General features: G+C 37.4%; 1 protein-coding gene and 1 pseudogene across 1 annotated transcript; one reads left to right on the top strand and one right to left on the bottom strand.

Annotated features, from left to right (window-relative positions):
* Positions 1-117: 117 nt before the first annotated feature.
* Positions 118-6,655, top strand: LOC137254200 (band 7 protein AGAP004871-like). Its single transcript, XM_067791921.1, has 3 exons — positions 118-263; positions 2,979-3,069; positions 6,088-6,655. The coding sequence occupies exons 1-3, from the start codon at positions 118-120 to the stop codon at positions 6,565-6,567; spliced, it is 717 nt and encodes a 238-aa protein (XP_067648022.1). The 3' UTR covers positions 6,568-6,655.
* A 6,182-nt stretch (positions 6,656-12,837) lies between these two features.
* Positions 12,838-15,796, bottom strand: LOC137233523 (T-complex protein 1 subunit eta-like; annotated as a pseudogene).
* Positions 15,797-16,496: the final 700 nt, after the last annotated feature.

The following is a 16,496-nucleotide window of genomic DNA, read 5'->3' as shown; positions in this document are numbered from 1 at the left end:
TCCATAAATATAACACGGTGAAGTGCATTAAGATATGTTGAATTTTATAAACATAAACAATATTGGACAGTCAAAAATAATGACGGATATAATTTGACAAAGAATAATTACGTTAACATGACTTTGCAAGAAAGCGGTACCGCTTTCCTAGGAAATCAAGCCTTTAATGTGAATTACCAAAATATGTCGTACTGTAAAGCGCCGCTACTGCTACATGTCGTGCAGCCTAATGGGCTTACCTTAAAGCCGGAGTCATTGGTGCCGTATGTCGTATCGCTGTATCCGTATCCCTAACGTAATCAGCTGTTTATCGTTACGACGGTAAACCAAAAGCTGGAGACATTGGTGCTTTATCGGTAACCGTATCGGTAACCTTTAAACAGCTGATTCGACCAACCTTATGAGAATCAATGCAATCGATTATTGGTGCCGCTAAAGTCGTAACCGTATCGTAGCCTACCAATTGGGGTTTGGTTTACCGTCGTAACGATAAACAGCTGATTACGTTAGGGATACGGATACAGCGATACGACATACGGCACCAATGACTCCAGCTAAAACCCAATTGGTTGGCTACGATACGGTTACGACTTTAGCGGCACCAATAATCGATTGCATTGATTCTCATAAGGTTGGTCGAATCAGCTGTTAAAAGGTTACCGATACGGTTACCGATAAAGCACCAATGTCTCCAGCTTAAGAAATGACTTCTTCGTGGTTAACGTTAACCACCTTGCTCACCATTTTGCTAACCAATTTTTACGTAAAAAAACTAGTTAGTGGTGAGTTTTTTCGTCTATGCTTTGGTCATCATTCGTTGACAGCTTGTATTCAAATTGGAGTGTCAAGTTGCCTTTTAACAGCTTTGTACTATTAATTTGAATTAAATCACCGCAACGTCTGTATGGTAAGTTCTAAGAATATTTTTGGTAATTGTCTAGTTGAGGGGTCGACTGCTAATACGCTACCAAAAATATAGAGAGAGGTGTCAAAAGACGCGTATCAATCTCGAGAACAATAATCCGATGGCGGAAAAGAAAAATTTTACCTATGTCCGGAGATATTTGTAGTTGAAGTTGGGGTAATAGTCTAGTTGAGGGGTCGACTGCTAATACGCTACGTGGCTACCGCCACGGTGATGCACAATTTTTTTGGTGGGTACAAACACAACAACAACCACATGGAAATCGCCAACTTCAACTGCAAATATCTCCGGACAGAGATAAAATTTTTCTTTTCCGCCTTCAGATTATTGTTCTCGAGGTTAATACGCGTCTTTTGACACCTCTCTCAATATTTTTGGTAGCGTATTAGCAGTCGACCCCTCAACTAGACTATTACCGAAGTTGGCGATTTTCATATGGTTGTTGTTGTTTTCGTACCCACCAAAAAAATTGTGCATCACCGTGGCGGTAGCCACGGTTATACCACACACCCGGACTTGGCATTGCGTAGCCCAGGGTTATTTTTTAAAAGCGCGGCCGAAGGCCGCCAACGCAGAAAGGTGTTCTGCGCAAAAATACCATGGATCCCACCCCCGGTTTCGGAGGTACCCACGGGTCTTTTTCCGGTTTTTCGTTAATATCTTTTGAACGAGTTAAAATTTTTATTCTCCGCCTTCGGATTATTAATACTGATTTCAAGACGCGTCGTTTGACATCTCTCTCGATATTTTTGGTAGCGTATTAGCAGTCGACGCCCCAACTAGACTATTACCAAATTTTAACTCGTTCAAAAGATATTAACGAAAAACCGGCGACCGGTACTTCCGAAACCGGGGGTGGCATCCATTTTATTTTTGCGCAGAACACCTTTCTGCGTTGGCGGCCTATGGCCGCGCTTATAAAAAATAACCCTGGGCTACGCCAAACCAAGTCCGGGTGTGTGGTATAACCGTGGCTACCGCCACGGTGATGCACAATTTTTTTTGTGGGTACAAACACAACAACAACCACGTGGAAATCGCCAACCTCAACTGCAAATATCTCCGGACAGAGATAAAATTTTTCTTTTCCGACTTCGGGATATTGTTCTTGAGATTAATACGCGTCTTTTGACACCTCACTCGAAATTTTTGGTAGCGTATTAGCAGTCGACCCCTCAACTAGACTATTACCCGGAGGTACCCGCGGGTCTTTTTTCGGTTTTTCGTGAATATCTTTTGAACGAGTTAACATTTTTATTTTCCGCCTTCGGATTATTAATATTGATGTCAAGACGCGTCTTTTGACACCTCACTCGATATTTTTGGTAGCGTATTAGCAGTCGACCCCTCAACTAGACTATTACCCGGAGGTACCCGCGGGTATTTTTTCGGTTTTTCGTTAATATCTTTTGAACGAATTGCAATTTTTATTTTCCGCCTTCGGGTTATTAATACTGATGTCAAGACGCGTCGTTTGACACCTCCCTCGATATTTTTGGACGCGTATTAGCAGTCGACCCCTCAACTAGACTTTTACCCGGAGGTACCCGCGGGTCTTTTTTCGGTTTTTCATTAATATCTTTTGAACGAGTTAAAATTTGTATTTTCCTCCTTCGGATTATTAATACTAATGTCAAGACGCGTCGTTTGACACCTCTCTCGATGTTTTTGGTAGCGTATTAGCTGTCGACCCCTCAACTAGACTTTTACCACATTTTTATAAATATAAAACTAATTTCTGTTTTTTTTCCAGCTCGATACATCGTTCATTAAAGCGTCGTAAATCATTGTTCATTTCGTTACCAATTTACAGGGATTTTATACCATTTTTGTGAAGTTTTGGTAAGTTTGAAATTTCATTTTCTACTTTTATAAATATAAAACTAATTTCTGTTTTTTTTCAGCTCGATACATCGTTCATAAGAGCGTCGTAAACAGTTTTTGATTTTTTTGCCAATTTACTGCATTTTATACCATTTTTGTGAAGTTTTGGTAAGTTTAAAACTTCATTATCTACTTTTATAAATATAAAACTAATTTCTGTTTTTTCCAGCTCGATAGTTCGTTCATTAGAGCGTCGTAAAACCGTTTTTGATTTTTTTTTGCCAATTTACTGCATTTTATACCATTTTTGTGAAGTTTTGGTAAGTTTGAAATTTCATTTTCTACTTTTATTATTATACAATAGTTAAGTTGAAAATTTTCATGTGGCCGCCAAAACAGAAAAGTTTCTGTATAAATACTGTAGATCCCGACGAGATCGCGACGGGGTCATTTCGGGATCATTTGTGGTACCTAGCGGCATCATTTCTGGATGGTTTTCGGTATCCGTCCGGTATCCCGTCGGGGTCATTTCGGGGCTAATACGGGATCATTTGGGGACCCGTTAGGGGTCATTCCATGACTTTCTGTATTATTTCGGGATCATTTGGGGACCCTTCCGGCATCAATTATTGATCGTTTGCCGGATCCATCAGGGTCATTTCGGGACCATGTTGGGATCATTTGGGAACCCTTCCGAGGTCATTTCTGGATCCGTACAGGATGCCGGAGGAGTAATTTTGAGATTTTTTTTTGTTACTTTTTCGGGATAGTTTTGGAACCCTTCCGGGATCACATCTGGATCCGTGCGGGATCCCATCGGAGCCATTTTCGGACTATTTCGGGACCATTTTATGACCCTTCCGGAATCATTTCTCTATGGTTGTCGCGATCTTGATAATTTAGGAGCCCTTCCTGGATGGTTTTTGAGATTCGTCCGGGAGCCCGTCAGGGTAATTTCGGAACTTTTTCGGGATCACTTTGGTACCCTTCAGGAAACATTTCTGTGTGGTTCTCTGGATAAGTCTAGAATCGTGTCGTTGTCATTTCGGGTTTTTTTGGGACTATTACGGGAACTTTTGGAGACCCTTCCGGGGCGTTTCTGGATGGCTTTCGGTATCCGTCCGCGATAGCGTCGGGATCATTTCGTGGCTTTTTCTGGATCATTTCGGGATCATTTGGGGAACATATCAGGTTATCAGCTCATTTAGTTCTCTTTTTTACTCAATTACAAAAATAAAATGCATTAGATAGAAAAAAATTTTTAAGTAGACAACTTGATAAGCAGGCTAACGTGAATAGCCCATATATCTCATTTTCTCCTTGCGGACGGGGCCGCGGGTAAAGGCTAGTCTAATCTAATATCTAATATATATTATAAATGGGAAAGTTTGGATGTTAAGATGTTTGGATGTTTGGATGTTTGTCCAGACGTTTGTCTTTGTGACTCAATAACGCAAGAACGGCTGGACCGATTTGGATGAAATTTTGCACACATATAGCCAATAGTCTAGAAGGATCTACTAGCTATATATTTTTCAAAAGGGGCGTGGTCCCCGCCCCTAGGAACAGTTATAATTTAATTATTATATTTTTTCGTTTTTGCGACTGAATCACGCCAGAATGGCTACACGGATTTTGATGAAATTTGGGACACAGACAGTAGTCTACTAGCGAAATTTTTTTCGAACATGGAAAGAGGGGTGGGGGTCCCACGACCCCTTCGAGAAATTATTTTTCATAATTTTTACACATTATAACTTTACGTATACTGGCCTTCACCAATATCACAGACTCAAGGGGTCAAATAAGTCGAGGGCTTACAAAGTAAGCAGTGACACCCTCCGCCCGCCCCCCTTTATCTCCCCCTCTGGTGTAAAATCCATAAATTGTTATAACTCAATCTAAATTTTCTCCTAAATCAATAGTTTTTGGTATCTGGTACATACAGAACGAAATCTAGACAATTTTGGAGGAACGATCAGTGGTCCTCTCCTCTACTCCCGCCATCCGCCCTCCATCAATTGTTTTTATTAGCACGCTTTTATTAGCTTTACCTGTATGTTTCTATCTAACTTTTTATTCGCTCCAATGCGCCTGCTGCGTTATTAACATGGTTTTATAATTAGCTTCACCTTATTTGTAATCCCGTAAGGGTCATATCGAGACCCTTCCGGGATCATTTCTGGATGGTTTTCGGGATCGGTCCGGGATTACGCCGGGGTAATTTCGGGACTTTTCGGGACTATTTTGGGATCATTTTGGGACCCTTCCGGGATCATTTCTGTATAGTTTACGGGATCCGTCCGGGATCCCGTCGGGGTTATTTTGGAACATTTTCGGCACTATTCCGGAATCATTTCGGGACTATTTCGCGACCCTTCCGGCATCATTTCTGGATGGTTTTCGGGATCCGTGCGGGATGTCGTCGGGGTCATATGGGGACTTTTTCGGGATCATTTGGGGGCTCTTCCGGCATCATTTCTGGATGGTTTTCGGGATCCGTCCGGGATATCGTCGGGGTCATTTGGGGACTTTTTCGGGATCATTTGGGGGCTCTTCCGGCATCATTTCTGGATGGTTTTCGGGATCCGTCCGGGATCTCGTCCGGGTCATTTCGGGACTATTTCGGGATAATTTGGGATACCTACCGGCATCATTTCTGGATGGTTTTTGGGATTCGTCCGGGATCCCGTCGTGGTCCTTTCGGGACTTTTTTTCGGCTAATACGGGATCATTTGCGGACCCTTTCGGCATCATTTCTGGATAGTTGTCGGGATCCCGTCACGGTCATTTCGGGACTATTAAGGGATCATTTGAGGACCTTTCCGGCATCATTTCTGTATTGTTTTCGGAATCCTTTCGGGATCCCGTCAGGGTCATTGTGGGACTTTTTCGGGGCTAATACGGGATCATTTGGGGATCCTTTAGGGGTCGTTTCGTGACTTTTTCTGTTTTATTTCGGGATCATTTGGGGACCCTTCCGGCATCCGCCCTCCTTCAATTGTTTTTATTAGCACGCTTTTATTAGCTTTACCTGTATGTTTCTTTGTAACTCTTCATTCACTCCAACGCGCCTGCTGCCTTATTAAAATAGTTCTACAATTAGCTTCGCTTTATTTGTAATCCCGTTGGGATCATATCGAGGCCCTCCCGGGATCATTTTTGGATGGTTTTCGGGATCCGTCCGGGATCCCGTCGGGGTTATTTTTGGATATTTTCGGGACTATTCCGGGATCATTTCGGTACTATTTCGCGATAATTTAGGGACCTTTCCGGCATCATTTCTGTATGGGTTTCGGGATCCGTTCGGGATCCCGTCGGGGTATTTTCGGGATCAGACAGCAGAGAATGACGAAATGGGTTGTGTGGAAATAATAGCAACATTGCTTTCCATTATAATTATGATACTTACCTTCCCCATATCAATTTTTGTATGCTTCAAAGTCGTCTCAGAGTATGAGCGTTCTGTGATCTTTCGTATGGGCCGTTTACGTAGTGGTGGGGCACGCGGTCCTGGTGTCTTCTTCGTATTACCCTGCGTCGATGATTACTGCAAAGTGGATTTGCGCACCGTTTCATTTGATGTGCCGCCACAAGAAGTACTATCGAAGGATTCCGTAACCGTCACAGTAGATGCAGTTGTATATTATCGTATCAGTGATCCTCTTAAAGCCGTCATACAAGTATCTAATTATAGTCACTCCACCCGTTTACTGGCGGTCACAACATTACGAAACGTCCTGGGCACACGAAACTTATCCGAATTATTGACGGAACGTGAAACTATATCACATACAATGCAAGTGCAGCCTTCCTAGACTATTTAAATGAAATAATAATTGATAAATATGAAAAAAGTAACCACAATATACTAGTTGGTGATTTTAATAATAACATGAATCACATATCAACATACAGTACAAAACTGAATGAAATATTTTCCGTGATGGGTATGGTTCAAAAAGTGGATTTTAATACACGAATAACGGATACAACTGAATCTAAAATTGATCTCATATATTCAAATTCTGAAGAAATAAAGTGTAAATCTTTGCAAGCATACAGAGTTTCTGATCATGAAACAATAATGTACAAATATCTAAATCATATAAGATGAGAGTGATTAAGAAAATAATTGCTTGGGATAAATATATTATTAAACCTACTTAGGTCCTTTAATTTTACTTTCAATGAAAATTTATTAATAGATGATAAAGTGAACTAGTGAACCACATTTTAACGCAAGCAATGGAAAACTTAACCTATGAAAAAGAAGTACATATAAAACTAATGAATAAGTGGTACGATAGAGAACTTGCACAAATAAATAAACATAAATTTGATTTGTATACATGTGTTATACAGACAGGACTGTGGGAAGAATACAAAAATATTAATAAAATGTATAAAAACCTAGTTAAAATAAAGACAATTAAATACATAGAAAATAAAGTTATAATGAATGAAAACAACGCCAAAGATATGTGGAAGTACCTTAAATCGACGGTGTGCTTGGCGCGGGATAACGATGGTATTAATAAAGCGGTAATCGATGGTATATTGGTAGAAGATGAACTTGCCTTGGCAAATGGCCTTAACAAATTTTTTATAAATAGTGTGATAGAAATAAATAACAATATAGAATATTTCGATATAGCACTCAGTGGTAGTCAAGCCAATTCTGAATTTAAGTTTCCTAAAATAACGACTGATGAAGTTATAAAAATCCTGCAAGAGTTTAAATACAAAATATGTGGCAGGAACATTCTGTCGGATGGCGTAATGAAGGATTCTATAGTGTATACAGGGTTTTTCTATGCCCAAATAATTAATAGCAGTTTGGAAGATGGTATTGCACCAGAAAAGTGGAAAATGTCAACGGTGATTCCAGTTGAAAAAATTAAAAAGACAATACAGCCAGGAGAGCTTAGACCCATAAACACCATACCAAGTGACGCTAAAATCCTTGAAGTTTATGTTAAGAATCAATTGGTAAAATATCTATACTCAAACAAAATACTTGTCAATCAACAGTCGGGTTTTGGGAAAAAACATTCGTGTGAAACAGCTCTTAACTTTGTGATATCGGAGTGGAGAGATGATCTAATTATAAGAAGGTGGTGATTGCTGTCTTTCTTGACCTTAAAAGAGCCTTCGAAACGGTAGATAGGGAAATCCTTATCAAGAAACTTCAACAAATTGGTATTAAGGACATAGAGCTTGCTTGGTTCCGCAGTTATTTAAAATATAGGAAACAACGAACAGTTATAAAAACAGCGATATCTGATGTATTGGAAGTGCCCATAGGCTTAAATGATATAGTTAATGCGATACAAGACTGTGATATCAAACTAATTGCGGATGATGCATTACTTATGATCAGTGATAATAATATTACTACTGCGGTATTAAAAATGCAAAATGATCTCAACAATTTATACACATGGCTATGTGCGAATAGGCTAAAGCTTAATATAAACAACACCAAATATATGGTCATAACAAACAAAAAATTTTAATGATGAGGACTTAAGTGGGCTAAAAATAAATAATGAAAGCATACAAAAAGTTAATAGCATAAAATATTTAGGGATTATAATTGATAACAAACTTAAATTTGAAGAACATATAAACTACACAGTAGCGAAAGTCGCGAAAAAGATTGGTGTTGTACAGAGATCTACCAAGTATATACAAGAAAAATATAAAATAATTATTTATAAATCTATTATTGAACCACATTTTGTGTATTGCCCGTAGATATTATTCATAATAGCGGACAAAGAAATTGATAAGCTACAAAAGCTTCAAAATAGATGTATGAGGTTTATTCTTAAAAAACGTAGAGATGCTAGAACGGCTGATATGTTAAAAAAGTTGAACTGGTTGAGTGTCAAGCAAACAAATTATTTTCATACCATGAAATTGATATTTAATATAAAACATGGAAATGTACCTGAATATTTAATTAGTAACGTAGTTCTAGTGGAGAAAACGCACAATATAAATACTAGAAATATACATAATTTTAAATTGCCATTTTTTCGAACAGAAATAGATAAGCAAAACATTTTTTAAAAAAGGCCTAAAGGATTACAACGAGCTCCCATTGGAAATTAAAAATTGCAATGAAATCTTAGTTTTTAAGGCAAAATTATATGAATTTTATAAAACTCTACCTATAAGATAGAATAGTACTATTTGTATCTTGAATTAGGCTTTAAGCCGTAATAAATAAATTACTAACTACCATATCGTTTGCCTGTACTCCTACGTACCACCTCCTATCACAAACGCTTAACATAAAATACATTCTTCATTTAATATACTTTACGATGATCTTGTTCATTTTTTTTTTTTTTAACTGGCGCTACTCCCGTCTGAGCAATTTTGGTCGAGTTGATTCAAATTCACATTCATTATTTCCTTGAAATACATTATTGCCGTGAGTTTGTCGAAAATTGATGGTCAACTTTTAGTTTACCGAATTGCAGTAATAATTAAATTAATATCAAGTATACATTTCATTGAACTCAGCTTTTTTAGCATATTTTTTTAAATATTCGTGATTTTGTTTCTTTCGATTAAGTACATTTACGTAAATATGGCAGAATTTACTAAAAGGGAAATTCTTCAGCAGTTAGATGATTTAAAATATATTAATTTAGTCATGAACTATATTTTTCAGAAAAAAAAATATAGATATTTCCAAAGTGGACAATAAGTTTCTTTCTAGACTGAAACTATCAATTAACTCTCTAAATGGTAAGTGGAATGTGAAATATAGCGCTGAATGTAGAATAAAATCTCGATTCGAACAAAAGCATGCAGAATGGTTGAATTCCAATTTTAATATCCCTGAACTGGAAATTGAAAATTGTGTAATACAAAAGCAGGGTTCTCGCCCTCGCCCTGGCCGTCCGAGTCTTAAATTTGATGACAAATCTTCTCGATCGAAACGACGTGAAGTTTCAAAAATTAACTCGCATCAAAAACATAGCCCAGAATCGTTGTTCATAGCATGTCGCCAGTCAGCAAGTAGAAGTGGAAACAAAGATTTTTATTCAGTCATAAGTTTTGTTTTAAAAAATATTGAGCAACCAAGAAAAGTTCGAAAATTGTTTGAAAGTTCAATCCAAGCAAAAACCACTGAAGAAGCTTTAGCCTTTTTATTGAACAATAATCTTACTAAGAGCGTATACACAAATATGCGTTTAGAATCCAAATCAAGTGGTGCCGATATCTGGCCACCATATAATGATGTAAGGGATCTAAAGAATACATCTCTATTTCTGAGAACAGAATTGAGGTGTCACTACAAGCCTTGTTAAACCACACAGCAAAGAGAATTGTTGAATTGCAGAAGGATGTTATTATACATGATATGATTGCAAACGGCGCTATGGAATCGACTGCTGTTTTAATATGTTCATGGGGATTTGATGGCAGTTCTGGTCATTCAGCTTATAAACAACATTATAAGTCAATTCCTGGTGAAAACCTTTAGAAGCCAACTGACCAAAATTGGTTTGCAACTACGCTCATTCCACAACGAATGTTAACCGTAAATAATAATGTTTTGTGGAATAACAGATCACCACAATCAGCCAGATTTTGTCGACCTTTGGAAAATGTTTCTAAATCAGCGGAAGTCATCCTAAGGCAAAAGTTGAATATAGAGGATCAAATCGACAAGTAAGAAAGTTTTCAGGTGCTGTGGATGATCATAGGAAAATTTCAATACATTTCTCTTTTTTCCTGACTCTAATAGATGGCAAGATGCTCAGTATCATTATGGGTACTAAAAGTATGCAAACATGTCCTGTCTGTCATGCCACACCCAAATTATTTAACGATCTTTCAATAAGCTAAAAGGAGTTTTTTTACCTAACCCAAAATCCTTTGTCTATGGAATTAGCCCATTACATGCGTGGATTAACGTTTTCGGCTGATTTTTAAAAATCTCATATAGGCTGGAAATTAACATATGACAAATGCGTACCTCTGATCAAAAATCAATATTTGCAGAAAGAAAGAAATACATCCAGGAAAAGTTTAGATCTAAATTAGGACTTATTGTGGAGAAGCCAAAAGTAGAAGGTTCTGGAAATACCATTGACGGTAACACTGCCCGGAAAGCTTTTGAAAATCTAGATATACTAAGTCAATGTCTTGGAATTGACTTTGAGTTATTGAAAGAGATAAAGACAATTTTGATCGCGATTTCAATTCATCTTCCAGTAGATCCTATGAAATTTCAAAGCGTTTGTGACTCTGCTGCTCAGAAATATGTAAATCTCTATCCTTGGTACCCTATGCCATCAACATTGCATAAACTGCTTCTGCATGGTGCTGATATTATTAGTACAAGTATACTACCTGTTGGTGTTTTAGGGGAAGAAGCTTCTGAAGTCCGAAATAAGGACTACAAGAGTTTCAGACGAGCTCATAGCAGGAAGCATAACAGAGAATCTAATATTGAGGATGTTTTTAACAGAGCAATGGACACATCTGATATAATAATATCAAGTATTGGTCTCAAAATGCGTTTAAAACGTAAGCAATGTTTGTCAATTCCAACAGAAGTGCGCAATTTGCTCAGTATACCAGAAGTTGAATCCAAATCAGCTGCTGTATTTGTGGAAGAAAATGAGGAAGAAGTAGACGAAATTTGACTATTTCAAACTTTAAGCATGTTGGATGATGTAGTACTGTCAGATGATGAACTCGAATAACACATCACAGATAATCTTTTTTTTTATAGGAAAAACATTTTTTTTAACTCAAACTTTAAATAAAACTAACTTAAAATTAAAAATTATAGATTTAAAAACAAAAAAAAAAAAATAAATAATTTAAAAAAAGTTACAAAAAAAGTCTGAAGTTCGCAAAAAACAAAAAAAAAAAATATAATTAAAAAAAATTACAAACAAACGAACTTTTTTACTCACAATTTAAAAAAATTAAAACCAAAAAATGAAAAATCTTAAGTTAGCAAAAAACAAACAAAATAAATAATTTACAAAAAAAATTTGTGTTTACTCAAAATTTAAAAAAAATAAAGCAAAAACAAAAAAAGAACACAAAAAAAAAATTTATATAATTAAAAAAAAATTACAAACAAATAAAATGTTTCACTTAAAATTTAAAAAAATTTAAATCAAAAAATTGTTATTAAAAAAAATTACGAAAAAAAAATTTTTTTATCAAAATTTTAGAAAATTAAAACCAAAAAATGAAAAATCTAAAGTTAGCAATTTGTAAGCTATTTCGATAAGATTTTGAATTATGGCCACTTTTGACCCCTTCGTGGCCACTGTGCTGTGTTGGCAAAAGATATGCTGAATGTAGAGGAAGAAACATTTTTAAAATTTAATAAAATCAAAAATGATAGTTGTGCTAAAAAGGGGTAAAGTATTGTATGTTAAAGTATAGCAAAGTCTCAGCGGCATTGTCCTGGTGAAAATTTAGTTTTAATAGGTCTTATTCTTCATTCTCAGAAACATGTACGAAGGTACCTCGTAAGATATTAAAAATCCTTAAGGCTTTTTTGCAATAACTTCAAAAAAACTCACATTCAAACCGGTGTCCTATCCCTACTTCTGTTTAACTTCTACATATCAATAGCTATCTTCACCACCAGAAGGAGTCACTATTGTTTCCTACACCATATGGTCGCCAAGCCTGAAGATTACCCACTGGAAGAAGCTACAGGCCTGCCAAAATACTGCTCTCAGAACCGCCACGGGTTGTCTCCTATACCCAGGAAGCTGGGCATCCCAACAGACATCTGATTAATGAGACAACACCGCCCAGGGTCTTAAGGAGTCACCTCCGTAAGCACTATGAGGAAATACGACACCTGAGAACTCAGCCGTATGAAGCAAGGAAACACAAGCAGGTCCTTGGTGAACTCCATAAATAGGCGTCGGACCTCTATGTCAGGAATTTCCCGGTGAATTCAGTACTCAAAGAACAATACCCTAAAATTGCAGAAGAGGAACGCACGCTCCCTAGGGAAACGCGAGTCACTCTAGTCCAACTTCGATCTGGATACTGTAACAGGTTAAACTCTTACCTATCCAGAATCAACCCCGACATACAAAATGTCCCTGCTTGCAATGCGCCCTCACATGATACCAACCATCTCTTCAATTGTAATGTGGAACCAACTCCTCAAACACTCCTCCTTTATGGTCCACCCCTGTTGAAACAGCAAGTTTCCTCGGACTCCCGTTGGAGGAAATTGATGACAATTTGTGATTGGTCAGACCTATTGGATGGGGCGAAGCACTGCTACAACAACAACATCAGAAGGCACTCGAAGACGATGCCTCAAAACTAGCAACCAAAAGCAATAATTATCATTTCACTGACACACATTTTATAATTTTTTCTTCCGTAGTTGGACACAATCTTTTCATAATTTTACTTAACAATTTAAGATTACATTTTTTTCAAGTTGTATTTTGACTTACCAGCAACAATAGAATCATGTTTAATTGTACGCTGCACAATCATTGTACCATCATGTAACGAAGCTCAGTTTCTTCCAAAAATTGTTCGGCACTGCCACGTAAAATCAATGTACATGTTCTAGCATTAACGCAACCTTTAAATAATTATAAACTATAACAATAAAATTAATGTCAAACCCACTATCAAACCTTGGAAAATGTTGAAATGTTCACCACCAACTTGACGTTCTTCAAAGTAATCACATTGACCCAAAACACTTGAATTAATATCATTAGCTGTAGTCATAACAGCACCACCACAAGCTTTCATTGTACGTTTTAAATCTTCTTCTGGTACACTAACAGAACATTTCGCGATTTGCAAAATACTGTGTACCAACATCACCAATTGGTAGTTTAGATAACACAACATTGGCGTCGTACTTGGCCCGTTTATTGTACAGAATACGCCATTCAGCATCAACAATTTTCTGATACTCTTGAACATTATCAATACGTACTTCAGCATTGTCACGCTCAGCCTTGAATTCCAATTCTATATTTAAAATTGCGATTTTATATTTTTTGTATGACGTTGGATCTACCAAAGAAAAGTGCAGCGTCCACAACCATTTTAGAAAAGAAATCTTTTTGTTGATGAATAAGTTTGGAGGACATTGCTGTGGTAGCGCATTTTTCCAATAAAGCACGTTGTTGTTCCTTCGATTGGCGCTTCGACATGTTCAGCCATGTCATATTTTGGTCATGCATAATTGTAATGCTTTGCGTATAGCTTTAATGACGATACGTGCATGCACGCCTTCCTCAGCATTTGGCTTAACTTGTTTTAAGATTTCACATGCTTAAAGTACTACTGAAGTGGTGCCATCGCCGACCTGATAAGAGAAACATTTGTATTCTACACATTCTAATATAACATAAAACTTACCTCGGCATTTTGAGATTTGGCGATGTCGACTAGAGTTTTACGGCTGGATGCACAATATCCAATAGTTTCATAATGGTTGCCACATCATTTGAAATTGTGGCCCTACAATAATATGTTTGTCCATACTGTGTGAACCCAATTTAGAGCGTACAGCGTCCACAATTGAATGCGAGGCATTGATGTTGGATATGAGTTGAGGTTCTACCTTGAGAGCTATCGGTACCCAAATATTTTTTACACAAAAACTCATGTACCCAATACAAGTTCAGGACGTTCATATTTATCGACACGCTGTCCGGTGTGGCCCAAATGTTGGAAATATTCAGTTGGCACTGTTGAGACAAAATATGGATCAATGAACACAAGTAAAAGTGAAAGAGTTTTTTTTACCATCTGTTGTATTTTACACATTAGACATTGGAAACGACGACCAGCATCTACAAATTGCATATTAGCCTTGCAACGATTACATCTAATTGGACCCATTTCACCAAAATTTACAATGGGTGGCTCATATTCACCCTCAACCGTACGTGCCATTGGTGAGATGGTAAGTGTAAAGGACAAAGCGGTTGTTTTTAATAAATCAGCTGTTGCAGGTATGCAATAAAAAAAGGCCTGCAAACGAAAAAGATCAATGTAATTGCCAAACAAAAAATTAATTTCGAATATCAATACCTAACGTAACGAGGCGAGGAGTTACCCTGATCTTGTACCACATATTTTGTGGTCACCAATGGTGGTAATAAACCCTGTTCATTGGTAGTAAAAGCACCACCAGCGCTATTTTGATATTCAACGATAACGCTTATCGGATAAGGCATCTGATCGGCATCTAAACGGCGTTGGGATACTGTTGCGGCTGTTGATATATACCAGTACCAGGTGCAGGTGGTTGCAAAAGAAAATAATACAAAAATAATCATCAGTAATATTTGAAATATATTAGTTGTATTAGCATACATTATAACCATGACGTCCGGGTATTGGGGGTTGACCCGGCATGCGTGGCTGACTGGGCATTGGCGCCTGTCCGGGTTGTGTTGGTGGCATCATTTGACCCATGTAACCACCTGGTGCACTTGGTTGTTGTAGAGGATAGCCTGGATGTTGAGGTTGGGGAGGGCAACCAACCAGGTCGACCAGGTTGTGGTGAATAGTCCCACTGTTGTGGCATTGGCAGATAGGTTGTTGCTGCTGCTGTCGTGGCATTGCATAAAAAAATGGCTTTTCGCTTGAACTCCGAAAATAGCTTTCATAACAATAGACTTACCGTGTCCAATCCTGCCAATATTGATTGTTGCCTGACGCGAAATTACCTCTGGCGATAATGGGGACAAATTTTCGATATCCTGTAAATAATAGCTTTTTATTAATTCAAATTATATTAAAGCAAATCCTACAATATAACAGATTCAACGATGCAAATTTTGTAGCACCAGTAATGAAAATGAATGAATGGATTTGTACAGATATGGGAAAATGATGTTAGGTTTCCCAGAAAATGGCTTTTCCCATATCGAATTAAAACTTACTTGAAATATATCTCCCCTCCCTCGTAACATAATTTTCTTAGTTATTTTCCTTCGTTTACTACCATCCACATATGCTTGTGATCACTAATACACACGGGCATATGTGAGTGGTAGTACGCATGTATCTTAGACTTTTACCGCTGTGAGCCCGCGGTATAGCAACTTTGTTGCCGGGAAACCCAACGAAGGAGCTGTATCTCGGGTTCATCTGCTCATGTCGCAAAGAGGCTCGTCCTCTTTGAATCCAGCAGCCAGCAAAGGTACACGTAATCGCCCGTTCACGTAAGTTGTCAATTTCATAAAATATATTTAATAATTTCCGAAAATATATTTAATATTTTCATTTTCACAACATCTGTTAAAATCTTCCTTAACACTTGTTGTATTTATATACATTGAATAAAAAAAACACTGAATTATTTTTTTTATTAATACGAAACCTTTTTAGTGTTTTTATTTTCTTCCCCTTTTTTCGTCTTAACTAATCTTTAACAAATACGTGGGTGCGCGCCGTTGCCACCACGCATTTGTTCATGGTCCTTACCGCGCCGGTAAAGAGAACCAGTCACACAATTACAGTCCACTCAACTCTCTAGGCATTAAAGCAAGGAAGCATACCAAACTCGTGAGAATACACAGGAAAAACCAAAAATTTTAACAGCAAATATCAGCAATTATCCATGGTGATACAACTTTCTTGGTGATACCAGCGATTTTATATTCAAAACAACAACAACAGCCAATGATACATTTTTGGTGGTACCTTTTGGAAACATCCAACAACAAAATTTAATTCACATTCGAGT

Source organism: Eurosta solidaginis, chromosome 5 (genome assembly GCF_040869045.1).
Source record: "Eurosta solidaginis isolate ZX-2024a chromosome 5, ASM4086904v1, whole genome shotgun sequence".
NCBI lineage: Eukaryota > Metazoa > Arthropoda > Insecta > Diptera > Tephritidae > Eurosta > Eurosta solidaginis.
The sequence above is the reverse complement of the archived record's forward strand: the minus strand, read 5'-3'. Positions and strand labels throughout refer to the sequence as shown.